The sequence below is a fragment of the Pygocentrus nattereri genome, chromosome 8 (assembly GCF_015220715.1).
Source record: "Pygocentrus nattereri isolate fPygNat1 chromosome 8, fPygNat1.pri, whole genome shotgun sequence".
In the NCBI taxonomy this organism is placed as follows: domain Eukaryota; kingdom Metazoa; phylum Chordata; class Actinopteri; order Characiformes; family Serrasalmidae; genus Pygocentrus; species Pygocentrus nattereri.
In genome coordinates this window covers 4,269,895-4,284,370 of record NC_051218.1, presented here as the reverse complement: position 1 = coordinate 4,284,370, position 14,476 = coordinate 4,269,895, and the positions used below count along the sequence as shown (strand labels likewise).

Genomic DNA, 14,476 nt, shown 5'->3' with positions numbered 1-14,476 from the left:
AGTTTTACAGTCTGACTGTAATAATTGTGGAGTGATTTTAATCCAGTATGAATCTGCAGTGTGTAGTTTTACAGTCTGACTGTAATAATTGTGGAGTGATTTTAATCCAGTATGAATCTTCAGTGTGTAGTTTTACAGTCTGACGGTAATAATTGTGGAGTGATTTTAATCCAGTATGAATCTGCAGTGTGTGTAGTTTTACAGTCTGACTGTAATAATTGTGGAGTGATTTTAATCCAGTATGAATCTACAGTGTGTAGTTTTACAGTCTGACTGTAATAATTGTGGAGTGATTTTAATCCAGTATGAATCTGTAGTGTGTAGTTTTACAGTCTGGCTGTAATAATTGTGGAGTGATTTTAATCCAGTATGAATCTGCAGTGTGTAGTTTTACAGTCTGGCTGTAATAATTGTGGAGTGATTTTAATCCAGTATGAATCTGCAGTGTGTGTAGTTTTACAGTCTGACTGTAATAATTGTGGAGTGATTTTAATCCAGTATGAATCTGCAGTGTGTGTAGTTTTACAGTCTGACTGTAATAATTGTGGAGTGATTTTAATCCAGTATGAATCTGCAGTGTGTGTAGTTTTACAGTCTGACGGTAATAATTGTGGAGTGATTTTAATCCAGTATGAATCTGCAGTGTGTAGTTTTACAGTCTGGCTGTAATAATTGTGGAGTGATTTTAATCCAGTATGAATCTGCAGTGTGTGTAGTTTTACAGTCTGACTGTAATAATTGTGGAGTGATTTTAATCCAGTATGAATCTGCAGTGTGTGTAGTTTTACAGTCTGACTGTAATAAATGTGGAGTGATTTTAATCCAGTATGAATCTGCAGTGTGTGTAGTTTTACAGTCTGACTGTAATAATTGTGGAGTGATTTTAATCCAGTATGAATCTGCAGTGTGTAGATTTACAGTCTGACGGTAATAATTGTGGAGTGATTTTAATCCAGTATGAATCTGCAGCGTGTGTAGTTTTACAGTCTGACTGTAATAATTGTGGAGCGATTTTAATCCAGTATGAATCTGCAGTGTATAGTTTTACAGTCTGACGGTAATAATTGTGGAGTGATTTTAATCCAGTATGAATCTGCAGTGTGTGTAGTTTTACAGTCTGACGGTAATAATTGTGGATTGATTTTAATCCATTTTGTTATTAAGGGGATAATGCAGCTTTATTAATGCAGCCAAGTAGCCAATCAAATTTCATGCATAGCATTAGACAGCTTCCTGTAGGAAACCTTCTCCAGCTCCTGTACTGCTTTGATCTCTTTTTTTTGTAATGTTTTCAGATGTGCTGGAGGAGTTTAGTGGTAGATCTCATCCTGACAGCCAGGGGGAACTGGTGAGTCTTAAGCTGCCTGAAGCATCGCAGGATCATCAGAGTGATTCATACCAACTTTCTGAACTCTACAGTGAATCTGAGGACAGCTGTGAGGAGAGCTGTGGGTCTGAGGAGACTGATCACAGGTTTGAGCCTCATCACTAAATCACATTTCACAGCTGTTTCCTGTCAATTCTCAGTCTAATTGCTGCTCTTTGTTGGTGGGAGGGCACCCCCTGCAGGACCCAGATGAAGTTTCATTTTAAGAGAGAGACACTGATGTGACCTCTGTTATGCTCCGTGTCATGTCACAAACGCCTGGTTTTAAGTATTCAAATTAAGCATTTGTAATTCGGATAATCGAAAAAAGGATAAATTTGTAGTATCTCACTCAGCTAAACCATTCTAAATCACCTTTTACAGACCATCTCTTACTTTAGTGTCACGATTGGCCCCTCCCAGTCCTGTCCATGTGTTCATGTTGTGTTTTGGTTCAGCCTGCATGTTCCTTGTTTTGTTTTTTTTTGTCCAGCCCCCTTGTTTTATGACTCCAACCCTGATTGTTTCCACCTGTGTTCCTACCTGTTCCTCATATACCCTTATGTATTTAAGCCTGTGTTTTCCCCCTGTCGGACGGCTGGTCTTTGTTTGTACTGTTGTTTGACATGTTTGGATGTTTGATGTTTAGGATTTGTTTGGTGTGTTTCACGTCCAAATCTATCCGTCTTGGCTACATGAACCTGGACTGTCTTGACCCTGATTTTGGATTTGCCCACAATAAAATTCGCTTATCTCCGCATATGTGTCCACAACCTCGCTCCCCGTTACAGTTAGCTGCATATAATTAACAAATATTAAACATAGAAAATCTGTTGTCGTTAGAATATTTAAATACCATGTGTTTAAAAGTGCATGTATATGAATAGCAAAAGCTTAAATGGCTATCCTTGTTTCATATGCATGCGATTTCCTACAATTTTTGTCAAAAGGATTGTGAGCATATGAGGTTATACACATTATGGAGTTTGATGTTAAACAGTAAAGCAGTTTTTCCAAATCACTACTAACTCGTCTCAAAGTATTAGATGGAGCTCCATCACTCCAGAGAACACAGTTCCTCTGCGTTTATACCCCTCTAGCCCACGCTTGCCATTGAGTGATTACCTAAGGCTCATGTGCAGCTGCTCCAGAGCGTCCCATTCTATTGATCAGTGCTTTTCTATGGAGATTATACAAGCTGTGTGCGACTGAACAGCTGTGTCAGCAATGGGTGCATCTTAAAGCAGCTGGGTTCACTAATTAGGACGGTCTGTATATTTTTCACGTGTTGTGGTTTCAAGCGGTCTTTCAGTAGAATCAAAAGCGTTCAGCAAGATAACTTGTTTTATTATTTAGTAATATGACTAAAGCCAAAATCAGTTTTGTTGTATGACACAAACACTAATGTAGCACTAGCATCAATGAAAGCCTGTATATTAACAGCACCTTATATTCATTGTAAGTCATATATTGTGCCCCGTGTGTCAAACACAAGGTCCACGGGCCAAAGTCAGGGCTATTGTGCAATCGTATTTGGCCTGCAATTTTATTTAAATTTTCTCTTAATATTAGCCCATTTCACCATGAGCTGCACTGTAATCCCCAGCATGCACTGCAATGTATTGTGTGCACCCACGCCCTCCCCAACAACCATCCATGGGACAGCACCACATAAACAAAACAAAACAGAAAGGATACCAGGTGTCTAGTTCAAGTGAATAGACACTTTTAAAAAGCCTGCGGTACGTTGGAGACATTTAAAGAGGTTTAACAGTATCTGCAGCCAATCGTAGTCTATTGTTTTATTTAAAACAAGTAGTTTTTATTTTAAATTGTTTTTGAATCATCCAAGTATTCAGTGCCTGTTTTTGCCATTGTAGTTTTGGCATATTTTGAATAAACAATGGCCAGTTGGGATCATGGCAAAAATAAGGAACCAAACCACAACTGGCCCACAAATTTGTTGAGATTTTTTAATATGGCCCTTTTAATGGTTGAGTTTGACACCCCTGTATTGTGTTTTACTGTTTCATTCTCTTTCTTTTAGTGTGTTATATAGCTTTTTGTGTAAATGGTCCGCAAATTTACAAAGCTCAAAGTACACGCCAGGAGTAAGTCCCACAGTAACTGCTTTGGGGGCAGTGGTGAGCTGCAGGTTAGGGATCTGGCCCTGTGACCGGAAGGTTGCCGGTTCAATCCCCAGCACCGACAGACCATGACTGAGGTGTCCTTGAGCAAGACACCTAAACCCCAATTGCTCCCCGGGTGCCGTGGATAGGGCTGCCCACCGCTCCGGGCAAGCTTGCTCACTGCCCCCTAGTGTGTGTGCATTCACTAGTGTGTATGTGGTGTTTCACCTCACGGATGAGTTAAATGTGGAGGTGGAATTTCCCCGGTTGTGGGATTAAAAAAAGTATCACTCACTTAAATTTTTCAGCTTCCTGAAACGCCTCGTGGAAATTCCAGCTCTTTCTCTTCGTTACAAGATGATGCAATGCCGTAACAAAATCCTTACTGGCCATCTGTAGGGGCAGAACTTGTAGCAGGATGCCACAACCACTTTCAACTATTCTGAACAGAGAACAGTGGGAAGTTTAAAGGCACAGGAGCTCTAACAGAGCGTTTCAGACAGAGGGTAAATAGAGATGTGCAGTATGAGAAAAGTGTTTTTGGAACATTGAAGCATGTAAATCTATCCAAATAGACCCCCAAATATAAAGGGATGAATCAGATTTATGACAAATCAGAAATATTGTTTTGAATGGCCCTTGCCGCTAACACAAATGAAACTAATAGAGTGAGAGGTATGGTGAGCACAGGGAGAGAAAAATGGATGGAAACACAGAGAGGTAGGAGAAGAGAGGAGGGTCCACTTAGTGATTGAAATGAGAGTCATATTTGAATGCAGGCCCCAAAGGGAGCATTATTGACATTTTAGTGGGGGAGTGTTATTTGTCAGATTGAGATGATGAGCATAACCAGTAACACCATGAATAAATGATGGGCCTTTTGTGACCAGAGCAGGCCAAGGCTATTTGTTAGACGAATAATAAGATATTATACCTGAGTCATCAGGAAGGTATCGTGCCAGTCGGGCTGAACGCAGAGCAAATAATTGGACTGAATCGGAACCTGATCAATTAAGCCCAGTCACTTGCCAAGAACGGCACAGAAAAAACACTCTAAAGTTCTGTCTGAGAGGAAGTCAGGGATGAGTGTGTTAAGTGTGTAAGTGCTTCATGTATTAAGAGAGTGCAGGGATCAATGTAAAGCGAAAGTGTGGTTCCACATGTACATTTATAATAGTATTTGTCATCGGCGGCGTATTAGAAATCGGGGAATACTGTTATACGTATATTTGTTAGCTGCCTGTTCTCTGGGATACATTGTGTGCAATAAGGGCCATAACCAGGATCAAATTTGACTGAGGTACACATTGCAGAATAAACCACCTACATATTTATTTACATGTTTATCCATTTGATCAGCTCCTCTTACTATATAGGAGCCTTTTGTAGTTCTACAATTACAGACTGTAGTCCATCTATTTCCCTGCATGCTTTGTTAGCCCCCTTTCACTCTGTCCTTCAATGGTCAGGACCCCCGCATGACCACCACACAGCAAGTATTATTTGGTTGGTGGATCATTCTCAGCGCTACAGTGACGCTGATGTCCTGGTGGTGTGTTTATGTGCTGTGCTGGTACGAGTGGATCAGACATAGCAGTGCTGCTGGAGTTTTGAAACACTGTGTCCACTCACTGTCCACTTATTAGACACTATTAGACACTCAGTCCACCTTGTAGATGTAAAGTCAGAGACGACAGCTCATCTGCTGCTGCACAGTTTGTGTTGGTCATCCTCTCGTCCTTCATCAGTGCTCACAAGGCAGTGCCCACAGGACGCTGTTGGCTGGACATCTTTGATTGCTGGACACTTCTTACTGACACTAAGGAGCTTAATAACCCTAGTAGCACTACATATCTAGTGATACATAAAGGCAAACCATGGTTGTTAGTGCATGTCAAAGCATCAAATATAGAATCCAAAATTGTATCGAACCTGAAAATAAGTGTGGCAACAGCTCTAATAACGTGCGATATGATTAATGATGGAGAGTAATGACTGTTTAGGTCTCACATACAGGGTGTGATATAATTGAATATAGATCAAAAGGTGTAAATGTGTTTGCTTGTATGTGTGCGAGTGTGTGTTGTTGACAGCATTTTCTCAGCTCGTGTCTGGGGTCAGAGCGTTCACTTTCAGGCTTTGATTGGATATTAATGAAGGCGAATGAGTGATGAGTTGGCATAAAGCTGTGGCTCTGGCTACTCTATTAAACATAGTGAGATTACAGGGTGCTTTGCCCAGATCCACTCCCAGCAAAACACTTCCGCCCAGTCAGCCCAGCATTTGCACACCCATAACCATCCTCTCAGACATGCACACGGACACCCATAGGATTACTGACAACTTCCTGGCAGCCTTACAGAAGAAAGAGTATATTACTCTCGAATACTGTGAGCCTGGGTTAGAATCAGTTATAGGGGTGTAGAAACCCGATTTTAAAATTTATAAAATTATTAGTTACAATATATATATATATATATATATATATATATATATAAACAATACAAAAGGACACAATTATGCTCCCTACATATTGTAAAAGGCGATTAACGTGATTTGCCTTGTAATGTATTTAGTACACTAATGAACACTTGATGGAACATGTTTAAAAATTAGTGCATTATTTTAAACAACTTTTTTTGTTTGCTGGATCACGATGTAGATTTTTTTAGACCCCTCTTTATTTACAACTAGGACTAGGAGGCCAGCCTGACCTCTGTAGCATCGGTCTTTATTTCTTTACTGTATGCACGGTTCACAGACAGCGAGCTGCCCCGTTGGACATTGACTCTGGCTGTGTTTATAAAGGCTGGCTCAGGCACATTGGCCAAATTAGGTACGGAAGCAACAGCTGTTTTTAACCTGTACATAGACAATCAGGAATAACTGTGGCCCACAGTGTCCTCCCAGGTACAGCTCACATAAAACATACACAGAACACATACATGTCATAACACATAATGCTGAACGTAATGTTCCACATAAAAATATAATATAGCAGATCCTTCAACGAGGAGGCGATGATTCATCAAAGTACCCCAAAAGCCTCAGCTGGAACGTCGAATTAAACACCTAGTGACTGGTTAGAGGCTCATTTGCATACTGTTCTTGTCTGTGTTATCGGTAGAGCAAAGGTCAGCATCACTGTAACGATTAATTAATGACATTTTGTGCAGCTCCAGTGCCGTGTTAAGTTGACTCATCTAGAGTAATGCTTACCTAAGGGTATTTATTTATAATGGGAGTAAATTAGGCCAAAATTTAGGTCACAGTTTGGCCTAATTATGTTAGGACTAAACTCAGGCTAAATAGCTTAAGGAATAGTCTTGGACTTGAGCCATTAATTACGCATAAACATCTAAAAAATTTTGGGAAGATGTGAAAAAGTAATGTGAATTCCACATAGAATACCAAAAGGGCACCAATATCATTTGTTAATCATTAGCTTTGGAAATACTGATACAACAGAAAAGCTACAATATGCAAGAGAGCACTTTAACAAATGTTTTTTTTTTGTGTGCAATGAGCATTTTGATCAACCTCAGATGTTCCGGATGAATTTCTGTGAGTTAAGGACCTGTCAGTGTCATCAAACTCATGCAGCTCAGCCTTATCAAGGTCTTATTAAGGGGCCCATCAATGTCTTTTAATATATTACATGGCAAATCATGATAGAAATATCTAGTAATATGATCACGGTATTATATTTTTGACCACATTGCGCAGTCCTCAGGTATGCCTGCGGGTATGTGAATGTGCACTGTATGCATTTGCTGTTCACAGGTGGTCCTGGGAGCACTTCTGTGCAGGCGTTCCGGAGTTTCTGGCTGCAGCGAGGAAAAGGAGAGAGATAAGAGAGGAAGCAGGAGAGGATGGAGAGATCCCTTCGTCTGCAGTGGGCGTGGAGTGTCTTCTCGTGGCCGCCGCAGCCTACGAGCGCAAAACACTGTGAGTCAGCTACAGCTTCCATCCTAGTCCTCGGACCATAGACCTTTTTTTTTTCCTCCTCTAACAGCTTCCAGGGCAGCTCCTTCAGATATTGGGCGTCATTTACCAACAATTTTTAAGAAATGTCATCTTAAAACACTCTCTTAACACTTTCTCGAATATTCTGACATTCACCCGTGTTTTCTTACGCAAGATTTGTTCTTAGGTAAGAAGAGAATCCACACACACTCAAGAGCACAAAGGTGAGAACAGTTCTGCGGTTTAGTAACATGTCATGGATCTGACGTAGACTTATTCTGGTGACCTTTCTAAAGAACAAATAAAAGAGAATTTTATAGAAAAAAGTTATTGATTTCTAATGCCTTGGTTTGAGTGTGTTTGGAGCTGAGGTAGAGGAAAAACGTGCACTGTGTATTGGGACCGGATCTATAACACACTGGACTTTGCTTCAGAAGTGTGAGCCAGTCCAGATTTTTGCTCTATTCTGGCTCCTATTACTGTTATACCAGGTCCTGAAGGGCTGTAGGTTTGATCAGTTTGGTCAGTCCTCGTTAACGGCTTTGAGATAATTCACTTTTTGAATTCTGGCATTGAATAAATAGATACGTAGGTAGGTAGGTAGGTAGGTAGATAGATAGATAGATAGATAGATAGATAGATAGATAGATAGATAGATAGATAATCCTATTAACAGGATAAACACCTCAGGAATAATAATTATTATAAAAATTGGTGTGTTATAATGATCAGTACTGTCAAAGTTAACATGTCAAGACCATCTGTAATAGTGCAGGCTGAAGCCCAGCTATAGTGCACTGTGTGTTGCTATGATAAAATCAGCAGTTGTAGTCCTCTCATTAAAATATATCTTTTAAATTAATTGATTCATTACTTTCATTACCTTCAGCAGACTACACTGGACAGCACTCACTGAGCAGCAAACTAACAAAAGCAACAGCTTGGTGAAGCTCCAGTTCCCCTCGAGATTCTCCACTGTAACAAGAATTCATGAGCTGTATGAATAAGAAAGAGGCTATGATAACAGAGGGGTTGAACCATTAACTGTATATCGCTGTTGTTGGAACAAGACCTTGTATCTCCAAAATGGTAACTTTACAGGAAAAGGAAAAAAGGAACCAAACATTTTTACAAGTAATTTTGGGACATTTCTTTTGGTCCATTTGTCATGAAATTTACACACAGCAGTGATATGCTAAATATAATACATACTCTCATTAACTGTATATATGATATATACACAAATTGACTGTATATATGATACATATAATGTATACATTCATTGGTTGGAACATGCAGGTACTGCTGCTCTCACTGGATGTCAGTCATGAAAATTAGAAACTCTGTGATGGACATCACATGATCGGTTCTGCATTGACGTGATGTAAATAATATTGAATTACTGAGAGTAATAAACACATTATGATAATTACTTTGTCCACTCAAATAGCTAATTGCAGCACATAGAAACAGTTTTTTCAGTTTTTCTTTAGGGTCAAATATGAGCAAATAAGACTAGTGCAGTTAACTGTGTTTAACTGTGATTAGTAATTGTTTGAAAGAGCTCATGGCTCATAATCGTATCATAACAAAATTGTTTTATTATAACACTTTTCTCATACCCAAAGTCATGTTATCATCAAAATTAGCCATCATGTAAGCATTATAATCACATATTCAATATAAAAAAAAAGAATAAAAGCATCAGTAACAGCTTCAGAGAAACAGCTTCAGAGAGAAAGAGAGAGACAGAATTAACTGATGTGAGGATGAGAATGAAAGTATTGAGAAAAGAGGTGGATTTAAGCTGAGCTTTGAAGCCCAAGCTGAATTGCAGGATAGACAGAATCAAGCATAAGAAGAAATAAAGGCACAGGCTAGTAGGGGGGCAGGAGGGCAGCTAATTAAATGCTAGAATGTGTAGAGATTTGTACCTTAGCCTGCATTTAAACCCTAGCAGGAGCAGCCAGTGTAACTGGAATAGCACTAGGGTGAAATGAGCTGATTTTTAAACTAGAATCAATTCTGGCAGCTGAATTCTGAACGTACTGAAAAGAGTGGCTGGTTTTGTCAGGAATACCTATGAAAAGAGAAGCGCAGTAGTCTGGACAGGACAATGTGAAAGCGTGGACCACAGTTTTATAGGGACCCTGATGTACGGTTTAAATGAAGGTGCTGAATGAACTCCTGATGTGAAGTTTATTAGTGGCATAATCTAAACTGAGAGTAAAGTCAAAGAACATTGATGCAGTGGACCAATAAATAAAACTTATTTTGTCAGAGTGTCGTTAGATCTCAGCTGTGTATTCATTTGATATGCAGTGTCTACAATCTAAACGCGTTAGGGATGCACTAGTCAGGAGCTTTTACAGCTGATTTTGGTTTCTTTACATCGTGAATACATCATGATTCAGCGATTACACCAAATTAGAAATACATTTTAAAAATAATCATACTTTATCAAATATTATTAGAATACTGTTGAATATGATTAGAATCAATTATAATCTGAAATGCGAGTTTAATTTTTTTTTTGTCTTCCAATTATCCAATTTTTCAATCTACTCCCGATGTGTGGAGTAAGTGAACACACAATAGCACATTTCCATTGCTTATTATTGCCCAAACGTACCATATAAACAACATTATTTGCTCTTTAATGGTGAACTAGCTTTTAAAATGCTACATTGAAAGTTAGGGGCAACTGACTGTTTAACACAATGAGTCATGTATAATCAGAGGTCGACGAAGTTCACAAATCATGTACTTGAGTTAAAGTAGAGACACTAAAGGTAAAATATTCCTCCAGTAAAAGTAGAAGTTCCTCCCTTTAGACCTCCACTTGAGTAAAAGTACTAAAGTATTTCCCTTCAAATGTACTTAAGTATAAAGTAAAAGTACTAAAAGAGTAATTCTGGCTCTGATGTCCTGTTATCATTTTTATAACCAGACTGGCTTCATGAACTCATTTCAGGTGAAAGTCCTCCAGCGTCTCTCTTGGTAAACCAGTCTTTTAATAGAACGTCATTAATTAGTGACGCTGACGTCTATTAAAATGATCAGAAGCACAAAACACTGAAGGTAAACAGGTTCCATCAGGGAGAACCGAGTGGCTCTGAAATCACTTTTTACACACAAGCAAAGTTTCAGTTTCAGATTTATTTACAACTTAGTTCCAAGTTTAAGTTGAATAAAAACTGGCTTTAAACTCAGGATCACAGATGAGCTCCTTTACTATGTTGATCTGTAGGCGTCTGTTCATAAACATAAACCAGCCCAAACTCATTTACTATAAAATGAAATGGTGTTTGTAGAAATTCAGAAAAAAGCCGCGTCAGTCTCGACTGCATATGTGGACATATTTCTATATTGAGCTCTATTTACACAAAGTTAGGTTAGTTCATCATTTATGTTGAACAGACTCTCCCAAAGTTTTACGCTGCTGCGCTGACGTTGAACCGTGTGCTGCACTGGGTCGGTATGACCAACAGGTCAAAACCAGCTCTAAACAAAGTGACCGCTGGGCCCTGATTGGTGCTCTGGCTTTGCGCTTCTTTCGTTTTGACATGTTACGTTTTTATACACACAGAAACCAAAAGGAACCACAGAGTTCTCAAAATGTAGGAGGAAAAAGTCGGATATTAGACTCTGAAATGTAGTAGTGTTACGTAGGAACAGAGTTCAGATGAGTGCTGATCTTGATAAATGGTAGATAAAATCAAAAATCGTAGTCACAAAACAGTCCAGGAAGTCAAAACACGGAGCAATGAAGATAGCTGATAGTACAAAAAGGGCAAGGCAAAAACTCTCAGTCGGTCACAAGGATACAATACTTCACAACCCTACGGTACTAAGCTCGGGGCTCAATGCTATCTACCATAGGTCATATGACAGTCCACAGCTGCTCTAAGTTAGTACTCAGGTGATCGTGAACGCTGATAGGAGGATTGAACAGAGTCCTTGGTCACGTGTGTTCCCTGTGACTCCTGGGAAATGGAGTCCGTGTTGGATTCCGATTGTGACCGAGCCGTCACGTGATCTCCTAAGGGCTGGGAATTGAAGTCTGCGGAATGCGTGACAAGTGGAGTGAAAGTAAAAAGTCGCCCAGAATGGAAAAACTTCAGTACAGATACACGAAGAAACACTTAAGTACAGAAACGAATTACATTTACTCAGTTACTGTCCACTACTGTGTATAATTATGCTACGACACTACGGCACAGGTGTAGCAGCAGCATTTGCAAAACTGCAGCACAGAGTTGTCAAAATGAAATAAATAAATTGGCCAATTGCTTATTTTCACCAAAAATGGTAACAGGCCACATTAAAAAGACACTAACTGTTGTTAATATTGGGCCTGATTCCCCGATATCTTCCTACGGTCTTTCTCAAATTCGTTCTTGAGAACGGTCCTAAGGCAAAGTCTACGTCAGATTTGTGATGTGTCCTTAAAGCACGGAGTCGTTCCCATCTTTGTGCTCTTGAGTGTGTCTAGATTCTGTTCTTACCTAAGAACAAATCCCAAATCAGAAACCACTGGATAAATACAGACTTTTCAGCTGATTCAGTGTTTTCTCTGTTTTGTGTTGTTGTTTTAACCAACCAGCCCACTGTATGTCCACTATTATCAACTGATTCTTTAGTCTTTATTGACTGTGATTGAATAGAGTAAAATAGCAGCAGGCTGGACTGCATGTGACCCTGTTGGGGAGAGGAACTGGACAGCAGCGAAACTGATTTAAGATGCGCTGCAGCATGGTCTGTTCCCTTAAAGCATTGTTTTGGTTTCCTTCATTTCAAATTGGAAGGCAGTTAGAAGCAGTTTATATGGATGTGAGTTTAAGAGGTTGATGTAGACCATGCAGAAATCAAAATAAGACTGCAGGGAAATCCATTCTGAATATGTTTTATAGCTCATTATTCTTGAAAAATATGTGACTGCTTTTAAAAATTCTCTAAAGAAACCACTTCTTATGGGGGAATTCCACCATTTTTCTAAATGTCTGCATAATTAAGTAGTTATTTTGTCTAGTAATATATTAATATATTATAATATATTACTAGAAATGTCCTAATACTAATTATTTTCATCACATTCATATTAAGTATATTTTCTGTACAAATAGGGATCTAAAACTCTGCCACTGTTCTACTGAATCCTGAATGGAGTGTTTGCTGAGTTGGGAGAACAGATTCCTCACTGTACGTGTGAGTGTGTGTGTGTGTGTGTGTGTGTGGGTGTGTGTGTGTGTACAGTCCTGAACCCCCTTCTGAGGGAATTTCTTCCAGCTTTTCTAAAAAGAGCTTTTATTTATATCTTCAGACTGAAGCACTGCTTGTCATTATGCGTGCCCACTGGAGCCTCGGCTCCACCCGGACGCTATTTCCAGTAAAGAGGCCAGAGCCCTGCCCTGCACTCACTGCTGCTAATGTGTTATTACAGCCGGCAATGAGAGACTGCTGCTTCCTCTCTCTCTCTCTCTCTCTCTCTCTCTCTCTCTCTCTCTCTCTCTCTCTCTCTCTCTCTCTCTCTCTTCTTCTCTTTCACTGAACCTCCCTGTCCCTTCTTCTTTCTTTCTAAACCTCTCTGTCTCAAAACCCGTCTCTTTCTCTCAATCTCTCTTCATCTCCTCTAACGCCCTCTCTCTCTCCCTAGTTCACTCTTTTATTTCTCTTTCCTTCTATCTTCCTCTCTCACTCTCTTCCTTCCTTTCCTCTGTTTCTCCCTTCCTCATTATCTCCCCATTCACACACTTATTATTCTCTCATCTTACTCTCTCTCTTTCTCTTTCTCTTTTTCTCTCCGTCTTTTTCTTTCTTCAATCTCTCTTCATTTCCTCTTTCTCACTTACTCTCTCTCTGTCTCTCTAGTCCACTTTTCTTTCTCTCTCTCTTCCTTCCTTTCCTCTCTCTCTCTCTTTCTCTCTCTGTTTCCCCACTTTTTTATCTTTCTCTCATCTTACTCTTGCTTTTTCTTCCTTTCATTTCTCATTTCCTCTCCTTCTCACTGTCTCCTCAGTCCACTCTTTTTTTCTCTTTTTCTATCTTTCCTCCTCTCTCTCTCTCCTCCTTCCTTTTCTCTCTTTTCCTCCCTCTCTATCACCCTACTCCACCCTTTTCTTTTATATTTCATCTCTCTCTCGCTCCCTCTGTCTCTCGCTCTGTCTCTCTCTCTCTCTCTCTCTCGCCCCTCCACACCCTCTCTCTGTTTCTGCTCTCCGTGGTTGTGCCAATGGGTTCCACATGCTGCCCCCACCCCACCCCTGATTCACTCTTCCCCTGCAGTCTCTTTTTAGTTTTTTAATGCAACGTTGCTATAAAGGTTGTGTGCACAGTCAGCACTGAAGCCTTTCATTAGTAGAGTAAACGTGATTTTTGCATCTTCTTAGATTTGGTTTGTGCCAGCATTTCTAACTCGTCCCGGACTGAGTCAGTGATCTGATGGCTGTTTCAGATGTGTTGAGCATTAAGTACAGTCTTCCCTCCTCCTGCATTTCGTTGATTGCTGGATGATTCATTGTATAGATTTTCCCGCAGGAAGGCAAAACGAGCCACTTAAACAGTGACTGTTAACCCAAATATTGATACAGAAATTCTATATGAAGTGCTATTAAGGAGTATGAGCAATCAGGAGAGATGACACATCACTGGCAGTGAGACTTTCTGCTAAACGCTGTGAGCCGAGGGTGAGTGACATCCGTAAACAGAAGCGTATGACACTGAGGATGAGGAAGAGGAAAATAACAGCCTGTTATTGACGATGAAGAGCAGCACTTACAGCCCTAATGCAGTGCAGCATCAACAAACAGGCCAGATATAAGGAGTAACATCCCTCTCTCTCTCGCTCTTATCTCTCTCTTTCTCTCTCTCTCTCACTCTTATCTCTCTCTTTCTCTCTCTCTCTCACTCTTATCTCTCTCCTATCTCTCTCTCTCTCTTTCTCTCTCTCACACTCTTATCTCTCTCCTATCTCTCTCTCTCTCACTCTTATCTCTCTCCTATCTCTCTCTCTCTT

At 39.9% G+C, this 14,476-nt stretch overlaps 1 protein-coding gene across 4 annotated transcripts in view; it reads left to right on the top strand.

The window, feature by feature from the left end:
• Positions 1–14,476, top strand: part of si:dkeyp-50b9.1 — a 36,111-nt gene that overhangs the window by 6,207 nt on the left and 15,428 nt on the right. For all 4 annotated transcript variants that reach the window (XM_037540801.1, XM_037540802.1, XM_017698801.2 and 1 more), the window contains exons 5-6: positions 1,296–1,473; positions 7,279–7,443. In XM_037540801.1, coding sequence (XP_037396698.1) covers positions 1,296–1,473; positions 7,279–7,443 — 343 coding nt within the window. The remainder of the gene's footprint in view (positions 1–1,295; positions 1,474–7,278; positions 7,444–14,476) is intronic.